The following is a 23,785-nucleotide window of genomic DNA, read 5'->3' as shown; positions in this document are numbered from 1 at the left end:
GTAATATCATCTTCTCATTCTCACTTTTGAATTTGAACAATAGATGTAAAATCATATGTGGATATCTTGATTTTTTTAATTACTACAATTATTTCATGATAAATCTAATGACATGTTTAAATTGGGTGCAATAATAAGCATATACCAAAAGGGAGTAGTGAGGGTGAAAAATTGGTAAAAGGGATACTAAGTTATGCGGATGAGAAAATTAAGGATGACAATCACGAAAACATTGCGTCAAACAAGTGATGAACATAGTCAATATAAGAAAAAATATGATTAGTTTTAGCACATAAAACAAACATTAATTTAATTTTGAAAACAAAGAGAAAAGTGTAGAGGGGAGGTGTATATTTGACATTTTTTTTATTTCAAAGAATACAAAAAATATGTAAGACGCACACATGTTGAAGAATATCAAAAAGAGAATATGGTATGTGTGATAAGAGAAATTAAATTCTAGTAACCAATAGAAAAAGAAAGAAAAAGTTTAACATAATCTCAAGGGTTTAGGTGAGATTGTTTGATAGATGTTTCATACTAAAATAATCTCATGAAATCTATTGAAATCCTTCTTAAAAAACAATTCATCCAAATTTGTATTTTTTTAATAACAAAAGACTTTTTATAAGTTATAAAAAAAATCCTAATTGAATACTATCACATTTTGTTGTCTTAAAAAATCTTTAAAAACTTAATTGAATATCACAGGATTTTTATATAAAAAAAATATTTTGAAATCATAATCTAATACGTCCCTAGTTTAATTGTTGTCTAGTTTAATTGTTGTGAAAGGGTTTTATGGATTTATTACATAATGTAAAAGTTTCACAATATTAATGAAGTTATATTGTTTTAGAAATAATAATAATAATAATAATAATAATAATAATAATAATCTATTAATATTGCACGATAAGAGTAACAAGACAGGTTGAATCAGTTGGACCAAACTCATTTTGTCTCTTTTTTTTTGGCAGGGCACCAACTTTGAATTTTTACATCTTTCTAAAAGACATTAGTCAAGCGTAACTCTTATTTGTCTAATTGCATAGTGTAATAGAACGTTGGATCTTATTTGTCTACTATGCAAGAAATTCACTAACGATTGAGCATCCTCAGTTCCAATCAACTTTAACTTTTCAGTGTTGACATAATTTTATATATTTTTGCTCCAAGTAACTCCCAATCTAATTATGCAGTCTATAAATATTGACTGTACGTCATGAATCAGTATCAAAGGTCTCCTTATCTACTATATCATGTATGTCTTCCTATCCATTGGTTTCTTCTTTGTTTTTTTACTCATAATGGAAGATTATTCTTATTTTGACAACGATGAGAAATGCATAAATAGTCGATCTTAAACGAAGAACATATCGATGTGAACTTTGCATATGTAATATTATTGTACACACATCTTAATATTAGTTGTTTAGATTAGATTAGATAGTTTCATAGGTTGTATGAATCTTTGTATTTGTATCAAATATTTCTTCTTCTTTTTTTTGTAATTTTAAGTTTATGTTGCATATACTTCTGATAGATAATCATCCATATCTACATATGTCTTAGAAAAGCAATTGTCTGCAATTGATGCTTCTTCAGGTGGTCGGGCATGTTTATTTTATAGTATCATCTTTATAAATACACAACAGTTGTATATTGGGTTATCTTGCATCTGTTTCTATTTTTTAATTTTTTAATTTTAATTCAACAGGTTATGCCATATGGTTTCTGCCATCTTGCTATCAACAAAAATTCCAATTTGATACCGTTGTTTGATCCTTTAGGAAACAAGTGGCCTTCCAAAGTTATTTGGGATGTGAATGCTAATTTAAGTTGAGAGTTGATTGGTGGATGAAATGATTGTTTTTTTTATTTATTATTTTTATGTACCAAATCAAAATGTGACTTGTTACCCCTCAGATGAAACACAACACAAAGAAAGGGATCAGAAGGCTTTACAAATATGAGATTGTACAACTAAGGATGAATTTAAGTAATTAATTGGCATCACCTATACCGACAGGATATATTTATTTTTCGGATATTGTTACTTAAGAACTCTAAAGTAAAGCGTACTTGACTTGGAATAGTTATGGAATGAGTGACCTTTCGATAAATTTTCCAAAAAGTGTGTAAATCAGAACAAAGTACGCTGAAAAGTTGCGTATTAATTTGTAAGAAAAATCAATGATAGGTTAATTTCCTTATATTAATTTTCTTATTTTTATATGTACCAAGAAATAATATGTACAATAAGAAAACACAAATTGACTTCAACTTATAACCAATAAACTTTATATATATATATATATATATATATTTCATTCTTGAATTGTAATTGATAACTTTGACTAAGGGAATTTGAATACAAAATGTTGACCGATAGCTTTAAGTACAATTCAAAACTTTCATGTTAATTTGTAAGAAAAATCAATGATCTTGAGAGCACTTGAGTGATGTCAGAGATGGTAGACTTAGAAATGACTACTTAAAAAAGGTTTTAATTAACAAAGATATTAGATAAAGTATCATTATATAAAGAATTGCTGAAAAGTCAATAATTAAGTGCATTACATGATTCAATTCCCAAATTTTTAATGTATATAAGTAAATTTAATTTTCAAAAATTTTATACAAGCTAGAATGTGAATTTTATAAAGGTTCTAATAAAATTGTGAATTTTATTTAGAATATACGTACATCATTGTGAATTATTTCTTTATTAAACCTTTGAAAATTTGAAATTTTTTAGTTCCACTGTTTAAAGATATAATTTGACGAGTAAAGAAATTTGACTAGATATGAATATGATGTGATTTACTAAAGAATTACTTTTTTCCTCACTTAGGAAGACGTTTAAAGATATAATTTTATAAAGGGCATGATTTGTACATACTCTCCTATCCTTTTGACATAATTTTTTATCCTTACAAATATTATATAATCATGCTTGAATATATGGTAGATGATTGGGAAAGTACTTTTATTAAAGTTAATGAAAAAGAGTATAAGAGTGGAAATTAATTCCGTCAATTATTTCCAGATTTTTCATGATTTTCTTTTTTACTAAACAATTTAATTTAATTTTTATTAAATAATATAATTATTTTTAATTAATAATTTTATTTTTATTTTTATATTACATAATCATTTAAGTCTGCTTTTAATGCTTAATTTTCATGAATTTGAATATATGGTAGAATTACCAACTCAAAATCTATGTTACCAAATGATAATGGGCTTTGTAGCAATATCAAATTCAAAATTATCATTTATATCATTTGTGCTATAGCGTTAATTAAATATTTTGCTTGGATAGTTTCATGGAATTCCATTTCCAATATTGTTTCAAAATATGTATAGCCATAATGATATCTTCGTAATAAAAGATTTTTGAAGTTACTAATTATTAATTAGTAGATGAAGTTTAAGAGATTTCTTGGCAGGGGTTGAAAATATGTTGCAGTCTCAAGAGTGACTTTTAGGCAACGGTTGAAAATATTGATAACTGATTGTGAAGAAGATAAAAACAGTACTTTTAATGTTGTTTAGAAAGAAGTCTTCAATAATTTATAAGAATAGGTAATTTTAAAATTGTTTTTTTTAATTACAAATGTTTTTAGTGTAATTCATTTTGTTGGAAATTGATGATCTTGCATTCCTTTTAACTTGGGTTTCTGTAGCAGATATTCTTGACGTTCTTATTTTTCAATATTCCCGTGTGTGTATGTCATGCCAAAGTAGTAATTACTTTTGCTAGGTATTTACAAATTCAGTTTATAATGTTTGGATAAATGTTGACAGTATATATTCATCAATAAATTTAAAATTTTATTATGCTAAATGATATAACTATCTAGATGCACTAAATAAGTACTCATTATGATAAAAGTTAAGTATACATACAAATATTGAAATAGTGGGTAAGTGTTTAATTGAGTCTTTATTTAATGGAATTTGAGGACGAAGAAAAAAACTACAGCGGTGAAGACAGTTTAAGTCAAATTTGACCTTCAAATGGGCTCTGACAGACGGTAAGGAGGGCAAGGATGATAAAGTATGTGAAAAATACAACATAAGCAAGGAGAAGTGAAACCAATTTTGTTAGAGTCGAAGAGACCCTTCATGAGAAGTTAGTTGATTTTCATTGTTTTAAACTTTATATATACACATTATTGTCAAATGTATAAAGTTAGGCTAATGTGTAATTGTTACAGGATGTTCAAAAGAAGGCGCAGACCATTCAGAAACAAAACACTGTCATTCACGTGTTGTCTCGTAGGAGTTATGATTATCTAAAAGAAAAGTTGATGGAGGACAAGAAAAAGAAATGATTGGAGGAAGCAGCTCAATCTAGGAGCAATGACACAATCCTTGATCCTCTGTATCCCATTAGATGACACATGAAGTGGAAGATGGCCTGCACGAAAAAATCTGGTCAAATGACGTCGAAGGCGACAAAGAAAATTATAGATAGGATTGTAAGTGACTCTCATTTGTCAATGGTCATTTTTTATAATAATTTTTTGATGAGTAAACCAAATTTGTTTCATCTGTTGACTACAAGATTCCTTGGAAGAACATGTCTCACAGGGAAGCTTTGTCACCCATGGACATCAGGATGTACTGACTGCTGCCATTGGGCGACCAGAACACTCTGGTTGTGTTTGTGCTGTTGGAGCCGGTGTCACGATCAAACAATATTTTGGACTGGCTTCAAGGATCTCTCGCACATCTACGTCCATGGCTCCCAAAGACCTGGAGCAACTGACACAAAAAATCAAGGACCAGCTGGAGAAATCAATCACACAAAAAGTGGCTCGACAACTAACATTGTCCTTCAGCCAGATGCAGCCCCTGTTCCAGTTGTAGATACAATCACAGGGACTCGCACTACCTCTTGAGCTTGTGGTTGATCCTTCTACTACCCATGTCAGTACAAAGGAAAGTTGTGTCGATCCCTCAAGGCAGGATCCAAACACGGCTGACTCAGAGAAATGTCGGTTGTATGTCGATAAAAATCATCCCCGCCCAGTTGCCCATGGAAGAGTTTATGAGGGGTCAACCACTGTCCACAACATCCCTTAGGCAATGATCAAGTCAAGGTTGGTGTTGAGGAAGTTCGAGATGTTGATGCTCGCATTATTGTATCCACTCAAGAGGTTTAGTTAGTGGGGCAAACACTTAACACCCTCCTCACTTGGGCGACACATCTTGTAAAGCGTTTTTTAGGACATGTATTTCATTTTATTGTTTTAAAAATTATTAAAAAAGAATGTTACAAATAAAGTGTTGACTAAAATTCATTATGTTTATTAATTATGTAGGGTAAACAGGGAGCTAAGGGACCAGCGAAACCTGCAGATAGGCCTGATCCTGATGTTGATCCTCTATACCTGATGACATTGACCATCCCACATCTTTTCCTTAAGCCTTTGCAGGCCATAGGATGCTACCGTGTTTGGGGTGTATAATGAAACTTCGCCTTGTACATAAAGCATGAAAATCTTTCTAAAATAGCACACGATGGTCAATGTCTCAGTATCTCTGTTATACAATTGTGGATTTTGTAAGTTACTTTACAGTATTGTATATTAGCTAACTAATTGTTTTAAATTCATAGACAATTTACATAATTTTAACAACAATAGGCATATGATTGAGACAAGTATGCAGCAAGGAATGCCTGTGTATGGATTCCTCGAGCCACAGTCCATATAGAGATCTGGGCAATCACAATTTGAATCAGAATATTATATTAAGAAATTGATGCAGAATTCACATAGAGATGTCTACCTAGGAGCCTACTTGAATGGGTAAGTTAAACTGAACAAATCAATTTTAATAATGTATGCATTATAATAACTTAATGTTTTCTAATGCAGTGCATATTGACAAATGGTCATTATATGTCCCAAGGACAATGTTATCATCTGGTTTTGTTCCTTGCACAATAGGTCCGACAACTATTTGAAAAGGAATTATCAACATGTTAGTTGTATTTTGTAATACATTTACTTTATGATTAGTATTTGACATCAATACTTTAATTGTACATTATGCATGCCTGTTTCTCTTAATCAGTGCTTTGAAAGGATTCAACGATAGTCAAGGAAGTAAATCCAAGGTTGTTGCTAGATGGATTGTAGTTAAAGTAAATGATTTAAATGATGTTTGTTGCCTTAAAATTTAAATTTTATTACTTTGTACACTAATTTTCGGTTAACTTTGAATGTCTAAATATCCTATTCAATTTAGTGCAATAAGCAAAAAGGAAGCACTGAGTGTGGGTACTACGTAATGCATTGGATGTCAATGATAGTCCTAGGAGGTTTCAAGGATAATTGGGAAACAATAATTGTTTACTTCAAAACTAATTCAATTTGTTATAATTTTTATTATTTATATTTATTAACTTATGTTTTATTATATCATGCAATATTTTACTGATCCAATACCATTGGAACCAAAGACCATGAAGACAATTCGCATTCAGTGCGCAAGATATTATCTAAAAGTTAAAAATGAAACACTAGATGTTTAAGTAATTTTAGAATTGTAGAGTTATGTTAATTTAGATTAGGTTACAATTGATTTTATGTATTGACTTTCATTACTTTAAATATTTCTTTTAATTGACATTAAATGTTCAACTATTATGGACAAAATTTGAATTGTCTGGATTGGTTTTATTTTTCAATTTGTAGGTTAATCTGGGGTAATTGAAAAAACAGATAGGATATTTAAAAAATTTCAGAAAACAACATCGGTTTCTTTAAAAATCAACGTTATTGTGCAAAACACAACCTCAATTTTTCTAAAAATCAATGTTGTGATTGCGCAACTACATCGGTTTTAAGAAAAAACCAATGTTGTGGTTGACTGACAACATTGATTTTTAGACCGATGTTGGTGAGCAGAAAATAATAGTGATTTTTGAAAAAATCAATGTTGTGACACAATCACAACATCAGTTTTTTTTTTTTTTTTCTAAAAACGGATGTTGATTTATAAATATTTTACATTTTTTTTGTTATTTCTTACTATACACATCAATTTTATAAAAAATCGATGTTGTGTAGTTTAGTTTAACATTAGTTTTCTAAAATTGATGTTAATGTTAATATTTTTAAAGTCGGTAGTTTCAACATCAAGTAATAATTGATGTTGAAAGTTCTTAATAACAACTGATGTTAAAAGCTTATATTGGTAGTAGTGTAAATTTTAACTTTTTAGTTATTAAAGCTAACAAAATTTGAATTTCTACATTGAAACTTAAATGTTATTTTTTAAAAAAGAAAAGTTGACTGCTGCAAAAGATTTATGAAAGAAATCTCAACTAGGTTGACCTCTCACAAAAATTAGCAGACAACCGGCTAGGAAATATCATTCAACCAATAAAGATAGCAACAGAAGGCACAGGAGACAAACCAAACTATACTCAAATTGTGTGTCAGGAATTGTGTGTCAAATTTTCTTTATGAAATTTATATTTATCATACTTATACATAAAGAATCTCTGTATATTGTTATTTCAACCTCGACTCATAAAATATCAAGATTGAATCGATACTCCAAAGAAAAACTTTATTAGTTATAATAATAATTTTATTCAACTCAACTCTAATAAAATTATCCCATAAGCTAAAAAAGAAAAAAAGTATAATATTCATATGGGTTCCTTTAATTTACAGCAGCAATCCACAATATTTTCTCTTAAAATAAACAAACTAAAATCAGTGGCCATATTTGGTTTCGTTAGGCTAGATAAGTTAAGACTAATTTTTCTGTACACCAGATAAAAAAAATTATTATCTCCGGTCCAACATTATTATTGAATATTTATTTATGTGAGGCAGCAGCAGGGTTTGGTTTGTTTTGGTTTGCTACATCGTCCTTAGAATGCGTGGAGTCTTGCCAGTTGTCTTTCTTAGCAAAACTAACCTGTCGTCTGATCTGTACAATACAATACAATCCCTCTGCATCTCTCACTTCTTCTGACTCATTTCCCTTTTGTTTTTGTCTTCTTCCCCTTACACCATCTCTCTCTCTCAAATATTCTCTTTTGGTACATCCTCTTTGCTTGAGGTTCAGCGTGCTACCAACCTTTTTTTTCCTTTAAAAGGGATTCATTCAGTCTCCTCTTTCGGGTTTTTCTCCCAAGATTCTCTCTTTCTTTATTTCTTTCACCATCCCAATTCTCCCTTCAATTCATTCATTCTCTCTCTTACTTTGTATTTTTAAGAGCCACATCAATTATTCAAAATTCAGTCATTGCTCTTTGTTTTGATCATTCTGTTCTTTCTTCTTCTATAAAGAGATCGGCTGTGGTAATGATAAATGATGATTATGGTGTTTGTTACTACCGAGATTGACACGGCTTGGATAGGTCTTATTTCATTATAATACTAAATGGATTTGAATATAAATGTTTTTTTTTTCACTTTGCAAATCCATAAGCTGATTTTGACTCTTTTCTCTTTGTAGATGTTCATTTTAGTGGGGGACTCTATTGAAAACTGGTCAGATTGTGCTGCCCTTAAAAGTTGGATCTTGACTTTGCAACATATGTGGACGAGTTCTCTTCATAGATGTTGATCCCTTGTGACTTGTGAGTAAGTGAATGATCCAATCTAAATATAAAATTGAATTGAGGGTTTGAATGGTGAGAGAGTGATTCTGACATGAAAGTGTTGTTTAATTGCAAGTTGTCTCAGTTAATGGGTGGTGGCACTGTGAAATCCTTGACTTGCAAATTTGTGTTTCTTATTGTTGCTCTTTTGATTCTTAGAGCTCTGTTGGTTCCTCCCTCCCCTGGCTTTGGTGGGGTTGAATGGAGCAACTTTGTGTATATCAGGAACCATTCTCCATCATTTGGTGTTGGGGTTAGGCAAGATAAGTTTTTGGAGGTTCCTCAGATTGTGTGGGGATTGAACAACCAGAAGATTGCATTTGCAAGGGCTTGCCATACCGCTAGAACGATGAATCGAATTCTGTTGATGCCTAGTCTTAGTGCCTCCTTGTTTTACAAAGAAATTGACCTCTTGCAACCCATTTCCTTTGACAGGGTGTTCCAATATGACAAGTTTAATGCACTGTGCAGCGGGTTTGTGCAACTGGGTCGGTACTCAGATCTCTCGAACCAAACTCGGGTGCTTGAGATGCAGAAAGGGAGTGGTAGGAAGTGGACAGTGGAGAGGGATTTGGATCAATTGAGAGATTATAGTAAAGGGGAGTTTGAGGACCACGAGGTGATTAGGATAGTGGGGAAGAACCCTTTCTTGTGGCATGATCATTGGCCTGTGAAGGACTATGCAAAGGTTTTTGAGTGCTTAGTTTTGATAGATGAGATTGGTCGAGAAGCAGATAGAGTTGTGTCTAGGATTAGAGCAGTTGGAAGAGAAACACAAAGCAATAGTGAATCAGTGGAATTGGAGAATGATAGTTCTTCTTTTCAGCCTCTTCCTTATGTTGCTGTCCACATGAGAGTGGAAATTGATTGGATGATTCATTGCAAAAAATTGGAGCAGAGATTGAACACAAACCAAATTTGTAGTAGCAAGAAAGAGATAATGGAAAGAGTTGCCAACATCAAAGGTTTGAAGACTCCATCCGTTGTTTATCTTGCAGTAGCTGATAAACTCCTTCAAAATTCTTCAGTACTTGAAGGTTGGGAAGAAGGCTTTCTACCTTATGAGAAGAAGAAACTTGGTGTTGATGGAATTTACAAGAAGTATCCATATCTAATTCAATCAGCAATTGACTATGAAGTGTGCTTGAGGGCTGATATCTTTGTAGGGAACAGCTTCTCCACATTTTCGAGCCTTATAGTTCTTGAAAGAACACAAAAGATTATCACAATGGGTGTGAACATGTGTGGAAAAGATGTAACATGGCCCTCTTATGCTTACAACATACAAGGAGAATCAAATGGCCCTATGAGATGGGTCACAAATATGTCTCATTCAACCCTTCAAGAAATCAGCTATGGCACCAACCACATTTCTTGTTGACTATGCAATCTCCTTTCTCTTGTCTCAATTTTCTCACTTCTGGATTTTCGTTAGGACACTTAACTCTTTTTTTATGTAGAGAATTCAACAATGGTACATAGCTGTTCACAGGACACTAAGGTACAGTTTCTCATTATTTTAACTCTTAATATAATGCATTATTGTAAAACATTCAGGATGGTTTTGGTACTTAGCTGTTCACAGTACACTATGTTAATATTGAGTAGGAAGGGTGTTTTAGGTTTCCTTGTCTATATTTTTTATATGAAAAATATTAATTGGTTTAATTAAGAAATTAAGTAAAAAAAAAAATTGTTAGGATGAGTAAAATTTCATTCTAAGAATACTAATTAAGAAACTAAATAAAAAAAATTGTTGAAATGAGTAAAATTTCACTCTTCATAATTTTTTTGTTTTTCTATAATTTATATATTAAAAAAAATCTTTTAATTCCTTAACTAGTGTAGTTAGGAACTGATTGACAAGATTCTTTTGTTTTAATTTTGAGGTTTTCTTTTTTCCGTCTGTTGAATTTGGGAATGTGAAAGGGGCTGTAGTTCTGTGATAATAGGAAAAGATGTAGACAAGTCTGCAATAATCTGCGGTCTGTGTCTATTTGTCGTACATTGTAGAAAACACAAAGTGGGCATTCTTTTGTAGTTTTATTATCATACACAAAAAAGTGTTCCATTTTCAGAAATTATTTTCTTGGGGGAAGTGGGGTCTTCTGGATTTCCCAACAATTTGTAAACACTCATGTTTCACTTTCAAGCTAGTACAATCGTGTCTCTCGTGAATAACGCTTAAGTGTAGTATTATTATGCCTTCTCCCTAGTGTTGTTCAAATTTATTTTTTATTTCTGGTCCAAGGAGTCACCGCAGAAATATTTATGAAATATTTATGAAATGATGTCCCACTCTCGTGAATAACGCTTAAGTTAGTCACATTATTTTTAAATAAATACGACTTTTTGCTAAGATAGATAACATTTTGTTGTTACTTTCTCGGCCTTCATGTGAATTTTGGTAGAGTTTGTTTGGTCATACTCTCAATCAATTATTAGTAAGTAACGGCACGGATCGTCATGTTATATTTTGTTTTTTTAGAACGAAATTATGATTAGATTAAAAAGTAAACTTTTTTTTAAATGTTAAAAAAATTATAATTTGAGATAAATTAATAATACAAAGTAGAATAGACTTCGGTTGGGATATACTAAAATTTTAATGGATATAGGAATGACAATAATTTGAACGTAAATATATAATTTAAATATAGTTATTATTATATTTCATTGTTTATAATTTTATAATATATAATCAAAAGTGTAGTGAAATATATTAGGAGTTGGATTTCTTAATCATGAAAACTCCAATCAAGACATTGGTGATACCCAGTGTTAACCATTAGCTTAATCTTGCACTTTTGTCATGTGGGCAATATTTCATGAGGTGTGTAGGAATCTAAAACGAATGTGGTCACGCTGAACATAATTGTTTGCAATGCTTGCTTTCCATATAGTGATAACATGCAACCTATAGTGTGAAATTAAAATAGTAACAATAGTTGTTTTTCACTTTTATTGTCTAGAACAAACCAAAAAAATGGTTACCTTGCTATTGATTCCTTGTCAAAAAAAGCTTTCTAAACAAAAAATGGTTACTTGCAGTTTCCATAGTTGCACAAAACAATTTAAACGTATTAAAATAATGTTTTAATTATGTGAAATACATGGTTTTATACACATAAATTGAATTGGTCTATGAGTAGAATATGTTTAGTATTAAAGTAATAATCCACCTTGTTTGAATGTGTATGAAATACACTGGAAATGATTGAAGCAGTCGTTGTTTACTTCATAGTCTCACTAATCACCTAGATATCAGTAAAGAAAATTAGTTAAAGTCATGAAACAGATCTTGAGAATAATATAGAATAATATTCTTGATGTACAATATGCTTATTTATATTCTTAAACCTTAGTGGTAGTAAAAGAACACTATTTGAAGTATGCAATGCTTGCTTTCAAAACAAAAAAGCTACCATTTTGCAAAAAAGTTAATGGAATGACTTGCTAATTGAGTGACCAACATTCATTCTACCTACAATTTAAATATAAGTAGTAAGAATTGAACTATATACAAAGAATCTTATATTCAATTGAAGGGATAGGTTTTGACTATTGTATTTGATCAAATGACCATCATTGTTAATCTATAGAAAGTAAAACATGGTAATGGTTCATAATATAGAAAGTCTTGTTATAGAAGTACTTTGTAATACCGCTTGATGCAACAGTTAGCACAATCTCTTGCTTACTTCTAAGGGCCGATGCTAATGTTTGCCACATGAATATCTTGCATGTCCCGCCAAAACCATGTAAGAAAAAGGAAGAAATTTCAACAAAGAAACTTTAAAGTAAACAAAACAAAAGGAAGAAAGTAGGGTTCAGCTTGATAAACAAAATGAGAAATCTGAGGAAAAACAAGGAAAGAGAAATTTGAGAACTAAACTAGGAAAGGAAAAATGAAAAATTAAGATTTTTATCACCTTAAACAGTGCAAGGCTGAAACAAATATTAACCCAATCCCATACAACAACACCATATGTTATATCAAAAGAAATAACAAAATAAGTGAAGTTCAATTTTCTAAAAAAATCTTACAGAAAGCACACAGTTCTAATTTCTGCAAGGAGAAGATGAGAATGCTTCAATAATATGGAAAATAGATGATGAAAACCACATAGCCATGAAAAGAAAACTTTCCTCTTTGTTGCAGTAGCATTCCATAAAAAATGGGCAAAAAAATGGAATTTAGAATGATCAATCAATTGAAAGCAATTACCTCATTTCTTAGCTTCAAAACAATAATGTTGGTTGTTCTAGATCTAAAAAAATATAACTAAAATCATAAAAGTAAAAGAAAATGGCATAATTCATCAATCAGATGATGATTCATCTTTCTCCTATTCTCAAAGTCATTTTTTCTCTTATAATAGCAAGCAATAATACTGGTTGTTCTGGATTTAAAAAAATATAACTAAAATCATAACAGTAAAAGAAATTGACATAATTCATCAGTCAAATCAAGATCCATCTTTATCCTCCTATTCTCATAGTCATTTTTTCGCTTACAATAGCAATTGACACACGCTCATAGTGAGACATAAAAATGACAAAAACAGAAAGCATATACAATAACCACTCTTTTCTGATTGAATCCACTCAATACTCAATCACAACCAACACATACACTTCACAAAGGCAATTCACACACACAACACCCACTTATTCTCCTTGTATCAATAGACACAACCTCACTCATAGCCATTTCTAAAAATCACTCATAGAATGTAGCATAATTATCTATCTTTTCACAATGATTATTCATTCTCAGAACAAATTTTCTCTTAATCTCTAAATCTGATAACTATTTGTGAGCTAGTCAACTCTTGTTTAAATATTGTTTATATTCCCTCTCTCAAGTAAGTGTCTTCAAGTAGTTCCTTTTTTCCTTGTCCCAAAAGGAGCAAAGTTAATAAAGTAACTTGAGATAGGTATAACTTAATCTTGTATCAATAACAAAGGAATATATTAATCACACACCAGTAACAATATTTTAATAAAGAAAGTAATTAGATTGAAAAAAAGGCTCAACTGGCTTAAGATATTTATTAAAAGTTTAATAATTAAATTAAGAAGCATATAACCATAAATCCAAGTAACATGGGCAAAGGTTTAATTTGTTATATCAGAATATAAATATATATGTTACAATGAGGGAAAAAAATAACATTGGAAGCACAACATTAAATAATTTATTATGCAAGAGCATATATTTATCACAATCTCAAGAGTTGATTAGCTTTGCATTTTTGTCTCATAATGAACCCCTAACTTTAAAGGAGTTATTTTCAACAAATCTATCAATCTCAAGCATATATCTATCCTTCGAAATTTATTTAAAGATAAAAACAAAAACTCCTTTAATTCTTATTTTTCATACACCCCAACAAAAAAAGAAGAAAAAAAAGAGAAAGGGAGAAGCTCACCTGCACAACGTAGGAGGATCCTTTTGCAAATCCTTAAGCTCCTTCAAGATGCATTTTGAAGCCATACCTAAGCTTCAAAGAAAAAAAAATAACTGAGAAATAAAACACAAATAATAGAGTCTAAAAAATAAACCTTTCATAACGTTAAAGGTTATAAGCTACACATCGCTATGCCAAGAAACCGATTAACAAAATAAAACCTAAAAATCTAAAATTGAAAAGGTATTGGCAAAAGGGTCATCAATCAGAACCCGGAAAAGGGAGAGAGAGAAACTGAACTAGGTCAAAATCGAAGATGAAGACTAAAGGGATTTAGATTTTTCAGAAGAAGAAGGAGAAAATGATGAAAAGGAGAGACAAAAATAGAGAGAGGGAGTTGGCTTTGCTGTCTGTGGAGAGAAGAAAAAAGAAAAAAAAAAAAAGAGAGAAACGTATCAGAGAAGCCAAAAGGTGAGGAGAAAAAGAAAGAGGACAAAAATAATCCTATGTTGGACAGTTATCTAAAAATGAAGAAGACTAACAATGTAATTTCAATAGTCTAAAGAAATAATGAAAAGAAAGTAGACATATCAATACAATGGGGATGCGTGCTATAAGGAAATTGAAACAAAGTATAAAATATAAGAAACAAACATATTTCACAGAAACACAATACATAGATGATTAGTACTTAGAACTTAGAAGATATGCTACCTGATCATACTACCATAAACTATAAAGGATAATAGGTGGTTGTTGCAATTCACTTAAAATGTATTCAAATATATTTAAGCTCATTATCTTAGCTGTAGTTGTTATAGTAACAGCACACCAGCTTTAGCCTATTTATCGTGTAACAACATCCTTAGAGTAAGGATCACTACTATTCTGAGGCTTTGAACTGTTATTTTTTGTTGTGGTCCCTCACTCCCTTGTTTATTCTTTAACTAAGATCCTCCTTATACAAAACTGCATACTACCACCTGCAGCAAGCGCGCAAACTCTCAAATTCACAATTTTTTAGGGCAGGTTCAAATCTAAAGCATGCTAAGATGCACAAGAAAGTAAATCATTATTAAACTTGAACATCCTTATCTCTACTGCTTCCACCCTATTCAGAACCTTGCTTTTGTTGCACTTATTGTTCTAGCATATCTTCAATTTTTTCCATCTCTCTTAATAGTCGTCATCTAAAGAAACTTCGTACATGAAAGTTTTACTATGCACAAAAGCAAAAGTAACAAACCTTACAAAAAGAATAGTGAGTCCTAATTTTTTCCTCTCTCATATATGAAAAATCTAAATCCATTCTAAACATAGCATATGAACTTAAAATTGAAGAAGCAAGGGCAAATCTTTATGCAAATCTAAAATAATTGGATATTCAGCTTACCAAACTTGAGTTTTGGAATTTATATAAGCCAATAGTTGCAATAGAAATGAGTTATGTGCAAGCAAATGATCAAACAATTTAGTTCAAATCAGGATCGATGTCAAATGTCTCAGGAGTAATTCCATTCCAAATTCAAACACCAATTAATTACGTCTATCTTCATGTCTCCAAGTCTCCAACCTCAAACCCCAAAATTAGACATTATATAGAATTGCTAACTCAATCATAATTTACTCAAACTTTCATACATAACATCAAGCACCAAGTCCATATGAGTGTATTGAAGTTCAACTCCTATTCAGTCTAAAATCAATAAATTATGACCAGTTTTCTTTTTTTCCAATGCAAGGACAAAAGGGCTTAGACTCTCCATTCAATACCAGCTTTTCCCTATGTTTTTACGAATTCAAATAGCAGACACGGGAAAATGGACAAGACAGAGGGCATATCCGAAGTCAAGAAAGTATGAAATATAAGGTATTAAAAATGGAAAGTAAGTCATACCAGCTTTCAAAATTTTCTACTTACCATCAAAAGCTAATTTTCCCAAATTGTGTTTGTAAAACTGCTAAGTCTACTCCACTGGTCCACCCTTGTATTGCCTTTACTATCTAGAATATGAAATTATTCATTTCCTCAAGAGTGTGTTTGGATAGAGAATTTTAACTCAGGAAATTAATTTATCAGAGAATTTAAATTTTTGTAATCTAAAATTCATTGTTTGGATGTTTTTTTATGAAGAATTTAAATTTTTGGAATTTTAAAACAGAATTTTAAGCAACTAAAAATGTGAAATTTCAATTTTCTTCTAAAAGGTGAGAAATTGAAATTCTCTTCTTGATAGAAGAATTTTCTAAAACATTCGCGTATTTCCTTTATAACTGTCATCTTCTCTTCCACCTGAAAGTTCCCGAAATCCCGTTCTCAGACTTGCGACTCTTCCCTCACTCTGATGATCCTCTTCTTCAAGAAACATCGTCTGAGCTCGTGGAACATCGATCAGGTGTGGGCGTATGGGGACACGTAGAACTGCATCTGTCAGTCAGGGGAGCAGCCTTCGCTATCCATCACGCAGCGGAGGTGCTTGCCTGTGCCGAGGGCCGGGGTCATGCCTTACGCCATTGACTGAATGTTGTGGTCGGGTGTGGTGGTGTATGTCGTCGTGTCCTGGTTTCTCTGTGACTTCCCATGCGCATCAGTATTCTTCTCTTTAGAAGTACACCAAGCATATCTTTTCTTCTCTTTGCATTCATTTTCTTTCACCCTTACAATTTTAATTTTTTTTATCTAAACACAAAATTTAGAAAATAAAAGAATTTCAATTGAAGCATTTGAAATTCTTAGAATTAAAAATTTCTCAGAACTTTAAATTTTCTCATCCAAACACACTACACACTCTCACTGTAATTTCCAAGAAATTGAGTAAATATTTGGTAGAAGACAAAAATGGTCTCCAATTGGATATGTGTCACAAATATGTTGAGATTAAAATGGTATTTTCACTGGCCTAAACATTTTACAGTAGATAGTAGATAAATCACAATTGATAAGTGTTTTAAGATAATTATTATAAACATTAATAAATTTATTATAAATAATATTTTATGATTATATAATAATGTAATTATTTTATAACATGTTTGGATGAGATTTAATTTTGTCATAATTAATTCTAAAATTATGTTGAAAGTTACAACAATAAATAAATTATACTTTTTTAATTTTTCATCATGATTTTGACTTCAAGAATCAACTATCCTTTGCTATCCCCAACATATACTTACATAGTCGGTAAATAATTTATGTTCACGTTTTGATTAGATGATTTGCCCCTTTAAATATATATGTTGTAAAGAATGATGAACTAATTTGGCTAAAGTTGTTTTAGTTTGGCTAGAGAAAACGGGAAGCATTTCTTGTTCAGTGTTGTTTTCTTTCCTTTATTTGTTGGGTCCTTCTCTTTGTCTGATTCTTATCATTTTGGCCGATGGAATTTGGTGTCCAAAGTAGAATCACAACACAACAGAACACTTGCCTTTAATGTGTGGGTTCCCCTTGGTGTACAATGATTTGTCCCATGAGTCCCTCGTAGAATCACATGCCACTGCTGGGGAAGAGTAAATGTAAATCAAATTTTGAGAGCATTTAACAGATGAGGATATATGTCCTTTTCTTATTCAGCGGTGTTAGTTTTCCGTTGTCTTACTATTTTTCTTAATGAAGAAGTGACAGAGGATGGGATTTGTGTCCCTTGAAACGTTGCTGACCAATTAAAAATATCTCGGGGGTGGTTATGTGAATAAATTATTGGAGTCACGTGGGTTAATGTTGAAAAATAGGGAAACAAAAGAGTAAATAAACAATTTAATTTTTAAAATTATGATTCATTGTCACTTTAGCTTTTAGAATTAATGAATTTTTTAAAAAAAAATTAAACTACATGGGATAATGTTGAAAGGTAGGGGAAAAAAAGTAAACAACACTGCAACTGAGATTCGCTATATTATTTTAATTTTTAGAATTAACAGTTTAAGAGTTCTTGAAATTGTAATTTGGAGCTCACTATTTTCCAAAGTTTTATGCAACTTGTGACTTGTGATAATACTAAATATGTTCAAGCATCGAAATGACAATAATAAAAATAATTATTTTAGAGACATAGATGAAACAAGTTACAGGTATATGAATTTTCTTTTTAAATTTGATAAATATCAAAACTAAAGTAACAATGAATAATAACTTTAGTGACTAATTGACCATCTACTCAAAAATAAATTGGGATGGGAAGGCAATGTGAGCAAGAATATTAATAACATACTTGTGTAGTATTTTTTAATATATTTTTCATTATTGTTAATATTTATTTGAAATTTGTTAAATGATACATGTTTTAATCTTTATTTAATGAATCACTTTCTTAATTTAGTGCAATTAATGAGGTTTTATTTAAGTGTTAAAAAATGTGTGAAAATGAGTTGAAAATATTTCTCCAATAGTTAGAGGAGTGACTGCTGTGAGATATATGGGTGCAGTAAAAATAGATGTAACTATAGGGATGCTGCAACATACGGTTAGGAATAGGTCAGGTCAGGCTTTGAAAGGCCTGAATTTAGCCTACGATGAATTTTTTAGGCCTGAGCCTGACCTATAGCCTATCAAAGGCTTTTATTTTGGCTCGGTCTGGTCTTTTTAAAAGCCTAGCCTAACCTGATAGCTTTTTTAAAAGCCTTCTTCATATTAAATCTTTAGTAGTATGGAGTAAGAAGAACGTAATAGGTAAAGGACAAAGAAACAGGAATAGAAAAACCAATAAAAATAATGAGAAATATAAAGGGACACATGACTCACACCTAAATTGTAATTAAAGTCTTACTTGATTATAGGAATAGAAGTTATGGAACAGTACTGTGTAATCAAAGTCTGCTAGTTTCAAAAATAAAATTAATTATACCCAAAAAATAATATAAGTATATATTGGTAACAAAAAAATAATATAAATATATATACATATATATAGGCCGGTGTATCATACTTATAAGGCTTTTTAATAAGTCTAAGCCTGGTCTATTTAATTTAATAGGCTTTTAAAGAAGCCTGAGTCTAACCTTTTAATTAAATAGGACAGTTCAGACCAAGCTTTATGTAGGCCAGGTCGTAGGCCCCGTTTGCATTAGTTTGCATTATTAATTCAAATTATGTATCAAATGGCTCAAATCAAAATCTGATATGATTGTACTATTAGTTTGCATTATTCTAGAAAGTCAGTTGTAACAATATTCTTCTGATGAACAATATACTGGGTCACACTAGTCAAGGAATCCAATTATTCATTCCTGATACATTTCTCCAAATCTCCTATATTTTTTGAAGTCCTAGCAATTGAATCATTAAAAAAAATACTATATCTAAGTTTTAAAACAAAGTTAAAATACTTTTATAAAAAATTGCAGGCTTGGGATCTTACGAGGTCAATTTCCAGGAAAAAGAAAAAGGATTTCATGAGAACCATACAGAAAAGGAAGAAAATAATATTCCACAAAAGAAGACAATTGCACTTTTTTTCCTTTCATTTTAATGATTTACTTATGTTGAATACTTTGCTCCTGCACACTTGTTATCTACAATTCATTGTAATTTTTCTTTCCATGGAACGTACTTTGTTGTAGTCCTTAATTCTGTTGTGTCTCAATTTCAGGTGAGCTCATGAGTTTTATACTTTCGATATTCTTGTGGTGCGGAATACAGGGATGGTCAACAGACATGTCGTTGTGCATTTTAGTGTGAAGACAACTCTGAAGACTTAATCTTAAAATCATGCTCAACCAAAAGTAATTTTATGAATAACAGCATTTATGAATGTCTGAATGACACCCGCCATGCCATCTATCTAAACTTACAAGTTTTGGTACAAATTCTTAAAATACATATCGACCTTGTCTAATAATATGTTTGGCTACTTCTTAAAATCAATTTTGACCCCAAAATCATGATGAAAATTGACAAAGTTAAAACAACTATTTGTTTTCAACTTGATTTCGGAATTGATTTTAGTAGAAATGATATCAAATGAAAACTAATCCAAACTCACGTTAATTTAGGTGTTTTTCTGATAATGTTTCTGTATTGATGAGCATACACAGTAGCTATCTTATATTGTTTTAAAGAGTACATTACAACATACTTACACCAATATATAATCCATTCGGTAATTCATGTTTGCCAAAATTTCATACAATTTTCCTTGGTGAATGTGCAGTAGTTATTATGATTTCACCCCATCTCATCAGAGATTACAACAACACATAGTACTGGAAATTAGTTATATTAAGCATTAAAATTGAAAAGAAAAAAAAAAGATATAACTAAGGACAAGTTACATTACTTAGAACCATGTTTACCATACTCTTCTACCCTGTGAAAAGCATCCATGAGAACATCAGTCGTCCAATCCTTCACGTCCTCCTATACACAGCATGTGAGGAAACTTCAGCCACTAAATCTAAATGCTTCCTTTAGGCAAAACTCTTGTTATCTAACCACGCCATAAATGTCACAAGTCTGCCCGTGTATGTGTGTGCATCATGTGTGATCAAGATTATTTCATTTCACCTTTCAAACATGATATATCCCATAAATATATGAGATGAATTTAATAAGAGGCGAGATAAGTTAACTTTAACCGTTGTTTTATGCACCAACATGGCATGGTATGATTAACAAATAGCATTTCCCTTAATCATGTGGTCAGGGTTCAATCTCCAAGTCCATGTATTAGAAGATGTTAGTTCTTTAAATGCATCTTAATATTTGGAGGAATTAGTCTCTTGACACCCCCAAAAAATACATAGTTTCATGGTTCTATAGTCAAGATCAGTTCCTCTAGTGAAAGCACGTTCTCATCAAATACAATTCCTACATGTATGTAAAAAAGGTTTAATTACTCCTTTGATCCTTATATAATATTGTTAAATGGCGGTGCTATGGCCACCATGGCGGAATGGCGTGGAGGTTTTTTCGCCAACTGCCATAGACAATTTGTGAAGGGAGGCTTGCTATGGTGGTGCCATAGGCCACAATAGCATGCCTATATGGCAGAATTTTGGCCTTCTGCCGTGTTTCGCCATCCGTCATTGATAACATTGTCCCTATATCTATTATCAACACACAATTTCTGTTTTAGTCCTTATACCTAAAATCTAGTCATTTTAATCCTTACACTTGTATTTTAACTCATTTTAATCCCTATACACACACTTACACTTTTTAATCCCTTCTAGACTCCACAATTTTGGATGCCAAGGACGAAAATAGATTAAAAACTGCATATGTAGGAATTGAAACATGAAGTTTTTAGGTGTCGAGACTAAAATGTCAAGATTGTATTGATACATCATATATGTAGTAAATGAGTAATTAAACCTATAAAGAAAACAAAGCATATATTGAGGTGTGCATTATTACCAGATGCAACTGTTGACCGAAAGTACAGGAACTGAAAACATTTTGTTTCTACCCTTGTCTATTCAAGATTAGTTCCTCTAGTGAAATCATGTTCTCATCTAATGCAATCCCTACATGCATACAAAGAAAACAAAGCGTAAAGTGAGGCACATGCTATTACCAGACGCAACGGTTCGCCGGTTCTTATTCTGGAATTGGGGCGCGCAAGCGTGGACTCAAACGGAGTTCTGGGCCTGACTTCTCGAAACTCATCCCACTCCTCTCGAGTGAGCATTCTAACACTGCCTTGCCCTTCAGGGGCATTCTTTATCTTCCGCTCCAGCAGCTCTTGGGACCTCGAATCATCGTACTGCCACCACCCGTCACATCCATAACTGTTAGTTACTACTTCGAAAATATAAGGTGATTTGGATGGTTAGGGGAGAATGGAAAGAGGGGAAATGTTGCGGTTTCGATCCCTCTGTTAACAAAATAACTAACATTCTAACAAACTAATGTTTGTCAATGAAAAAAAAAATACGTTAGTCACTACTTCATTTCATCGAACACGTGGTGTGCAGCGAGATGAAAAAATGGTTATAATAATAACCATGACATTGATAATAAGATGAGTGGTGGTGGTGGATGGCATACCGTCATGAGGAGCTTGGCGAAGAGAGCGATTCCGATGGCGGCGAAGTACATGGGGATGGTGGCGGTGTCGAGGTAGGAGAGGGATTCGGGAACTGTGACGATGAACTGGTCCTTGCTCTTCGAGTGCCGAGTCTTTCTCTTCTTCTCCAATTCCAACGCCCTTCTCTTCAGTGTTCCAGAGGGGGCGTCGCTGCGAAGAGTGTGCAACAATCTACGCCTCACTGCGTTCATCGTTTACCGTTCATCAAAGTTCAAACCCAGTTGATGCGGTGGTGTTTAGCTTCCTCTGAAAAACATCGCTCTTCCTTCCTTATGTTATTCGAGTGGGAACGTCTGAGTTAAAGGACAATATCACCCTTAATTTTTTCTGCTAATGGCAGTTAGCCAGTTATTCGCAGTTCCGCACTCTTCTATGTTTTTTTTTTTTTGTCAACAGTTCAATGAGCCACATGCTACAAGGGGCCCAAAGCAAGAACCAAGAACCAACAAGGGTGTTGCTAGGTGCACCCAGCATTATTTCTGGTGCACCCAGCATTTTTTTCAAAATGCCAAAATTACCCCTGCGCTTTCTTCGCATTTGTGATGCATGTGCGTGAGGGTGGTCCGTAAATCTTACAGATCAACTTGATCCATAAGCCTTTTACGGATCAAGTTGATCCGTATGCGCTTAATACAAACATACGGATCAACTTGATCCGTAAAAGGCTTACGGATCAAGTTGATCTGTATGCCTTCTACGGATCAAATTAAAGGCTTACGAATTAAGGGTATTTCAGTCTTTTCCCCTTAAGTGTTGGGTGCACCAGCAATAATACTAGGTGCACCTAGCAATAGAGCCGTCAAAATGGGTTTTGTCCTGTGGGCTAGTCTGGCCCACTGTGGGCTAGAGGTGGGCCAGCTCAATTTTAAAAAAAAATCGATACCGGCAACTTTTCAGCCCGGTCCACTTAGCCCATGGGTTAGGTGGGCTCAAACCGTGGATTGGTGAGCCAATCTGTCAACCCACCAAATTTAAATAATATATTATTTTATTTTATTATTATTATAAATTTATAATGGTTAAGAAATTAAATTTTTATTTTGTAGCTAGCAACCCAATTGGCCATTCACATTCATTAATAGAACAAGCTCAAACAATAGCAAAGTCCAATTGAAGTCATTGTTTATTGATGATCCGCAACGCAACTACGCAAATCCTGCACCTTTCTTAATTTCTTTGCAACCTAAAGCAACACCGACACAGTTGACATTACGCTTCGCACAAACAGAAAAGAGAAAAGTAGACAAGTAGAAAACCTAAACAACAACAAGCCAACAAAAGTTACAAAACCTAAATCCCTAATAGTGCGAATTGCGAAAATTGATCTGGATGCACCTCCACCACACGAGCCACCGATGGCGACGGTGACCTCCGAACGCTCAATTGCCCGTCTCCACAGCACCGACCTTCCTCTTCCACCTCGTTTCAATCGTTTGTGTCGTCGTTGTGGTCGACCTCCAAAACGGTAATTTCCCTCCTATTTTCATGCTTTTAATTTCTTTCCTTTTCTTTGTTAAATGTTAATTATTCTTGATGTATTGAATCTGAGTTGAATGGCTTCTAACTGTGAACCGAGTTGAATCCGAGTTTAATTTCTTTCCTTTTCTTTGTTAACTACTGGTGCATTAGATTGATGGAAATGGCGTCTGAAACTGTAAATCGAGTTGACTCTGTTGATGATATTGAATTTATGGAAGATGACG

The 23,785-nt window shown here is 32.3% G+C and overlaps 2 protein-coding genes and 1 long non-coding RNA gene across 9 annotated transcripts; 1 reads left to right on the top strand and 2 right to left on the bottom strand.

Annotated features, from left to right (window-relative positions):
* The first annotated feature begins 7,907 nt into the window (after positions 1-7,907).
* Positions 7,908-10,266, top strand: LOC114419809 (O-fucosyltransferase 23-like). Of its 5 annotated transcripts, XM_028385602.1 has the most exons (3): positions 7,908-8,398; positions 8,497-8,620; positions 8,801-10,266. In XM_028385602.1, the coding sequence occupies exons 2-3, from the start codon at positions 8,601-8,603 to the stop codon at positions 10,020-10,022; spliced, it is 1,242 nt and encodes a 413-aa protein (XP_028241403.1). In that variant the 5' UTR covers positions 7,908-8,398; positions 8,497-8,600; the 3' UTR covers positions 10,023-10,266. The 5 variants fall into 5 exon arrangements, with proteins under 5 accessions (XP_028241403.1, XP_028241401.1, XP_028241404.1 ...); XM_028385600.1 differs by lacking the exon at positions 7,908-8,398 and having other exon boundaries at positions 8,497-8,624; positions 8,727-10,266; XM_028385603.1 differs by lacking the exon at positions 7,908-8,398 and having other exon boundaries at positions 8,508-8,624.
* Positions 10,267-11,619: 1,353 nt separating this feature from the next.
* LOC114419808 lies at positions 11,620-14,497 on the bottom strand. Of its 2 annotated transcripts, XR_003668302.1 has the most exons (4): positions 14,356-14,497; positions 14,077-14,143; positions 12,297-12,379; positions 11,620-11,898 (listed from the first exon to the last, which is right to left on the bottom strand). It is a non-coding gene; the product is annotated as an uncharacterized LOC114419808 (long non-coding RNA). The 2 variants fall into 2 exon arrangements; XR_003668301.1 differs by having other exon boundaries at positions 14,077-14,494.
* Positions 14,498-20,075: 5,578 nt separating this feature from the next.
* Positions 20,076-22,400, bottom strand: LOC114419806. Of its 2 annotated transcripts, none has more exons than XM_028385596.1 (3): positions 22,043-22,397; positions 21,570-21,758; positions 20,076-20,410 (listed from the first exon to the last, which is right to left on the bottom strand). In XM_028385596.1, the coding sequence occupies exons 1-3, from the start codon at positions 22,271-22,273 to the stop codon at positions 20,327-20,329; spliced, it is 504 nt and encodes a 167-aa protein (XP_028241397.1). In that variant the 5' UTR covers positions 22,274-22,397; the 3' UTR covers positions 20,076-20,326. The 2 variants fall into 2 exon arrangements, with proteins under 2 accessions (XP_028241397.1, XP_028241398.1); XM_028385597.1 differs by lacking the exon at positions 20,076-20,410 and adding an exon at positions 20,462-20,506 and having other exon boundaries at positions 22,043-22,400.
* Between the last annotated feature and the right edge of the window lie 1,385 nt (positions 22,401-23,785).

This window comes from Glycine soja, chromosome 7, assembly GCF_004193775.1.
Source record: "Glycine soja cultivar W05 chromosome 7, ASM419377v2, whole genome shotgun sequence".
NCBI classification, from domain to species: domain Eukaryota; kingdom Viridiplantae; phylum Streptophyta; class Magnoliopsida; order Fabales; family Fabaceae; genus Glycine; species Glycine soja.
This window is presented reverse-complemented; position numbering and strand designations above follow the sequence as displayed.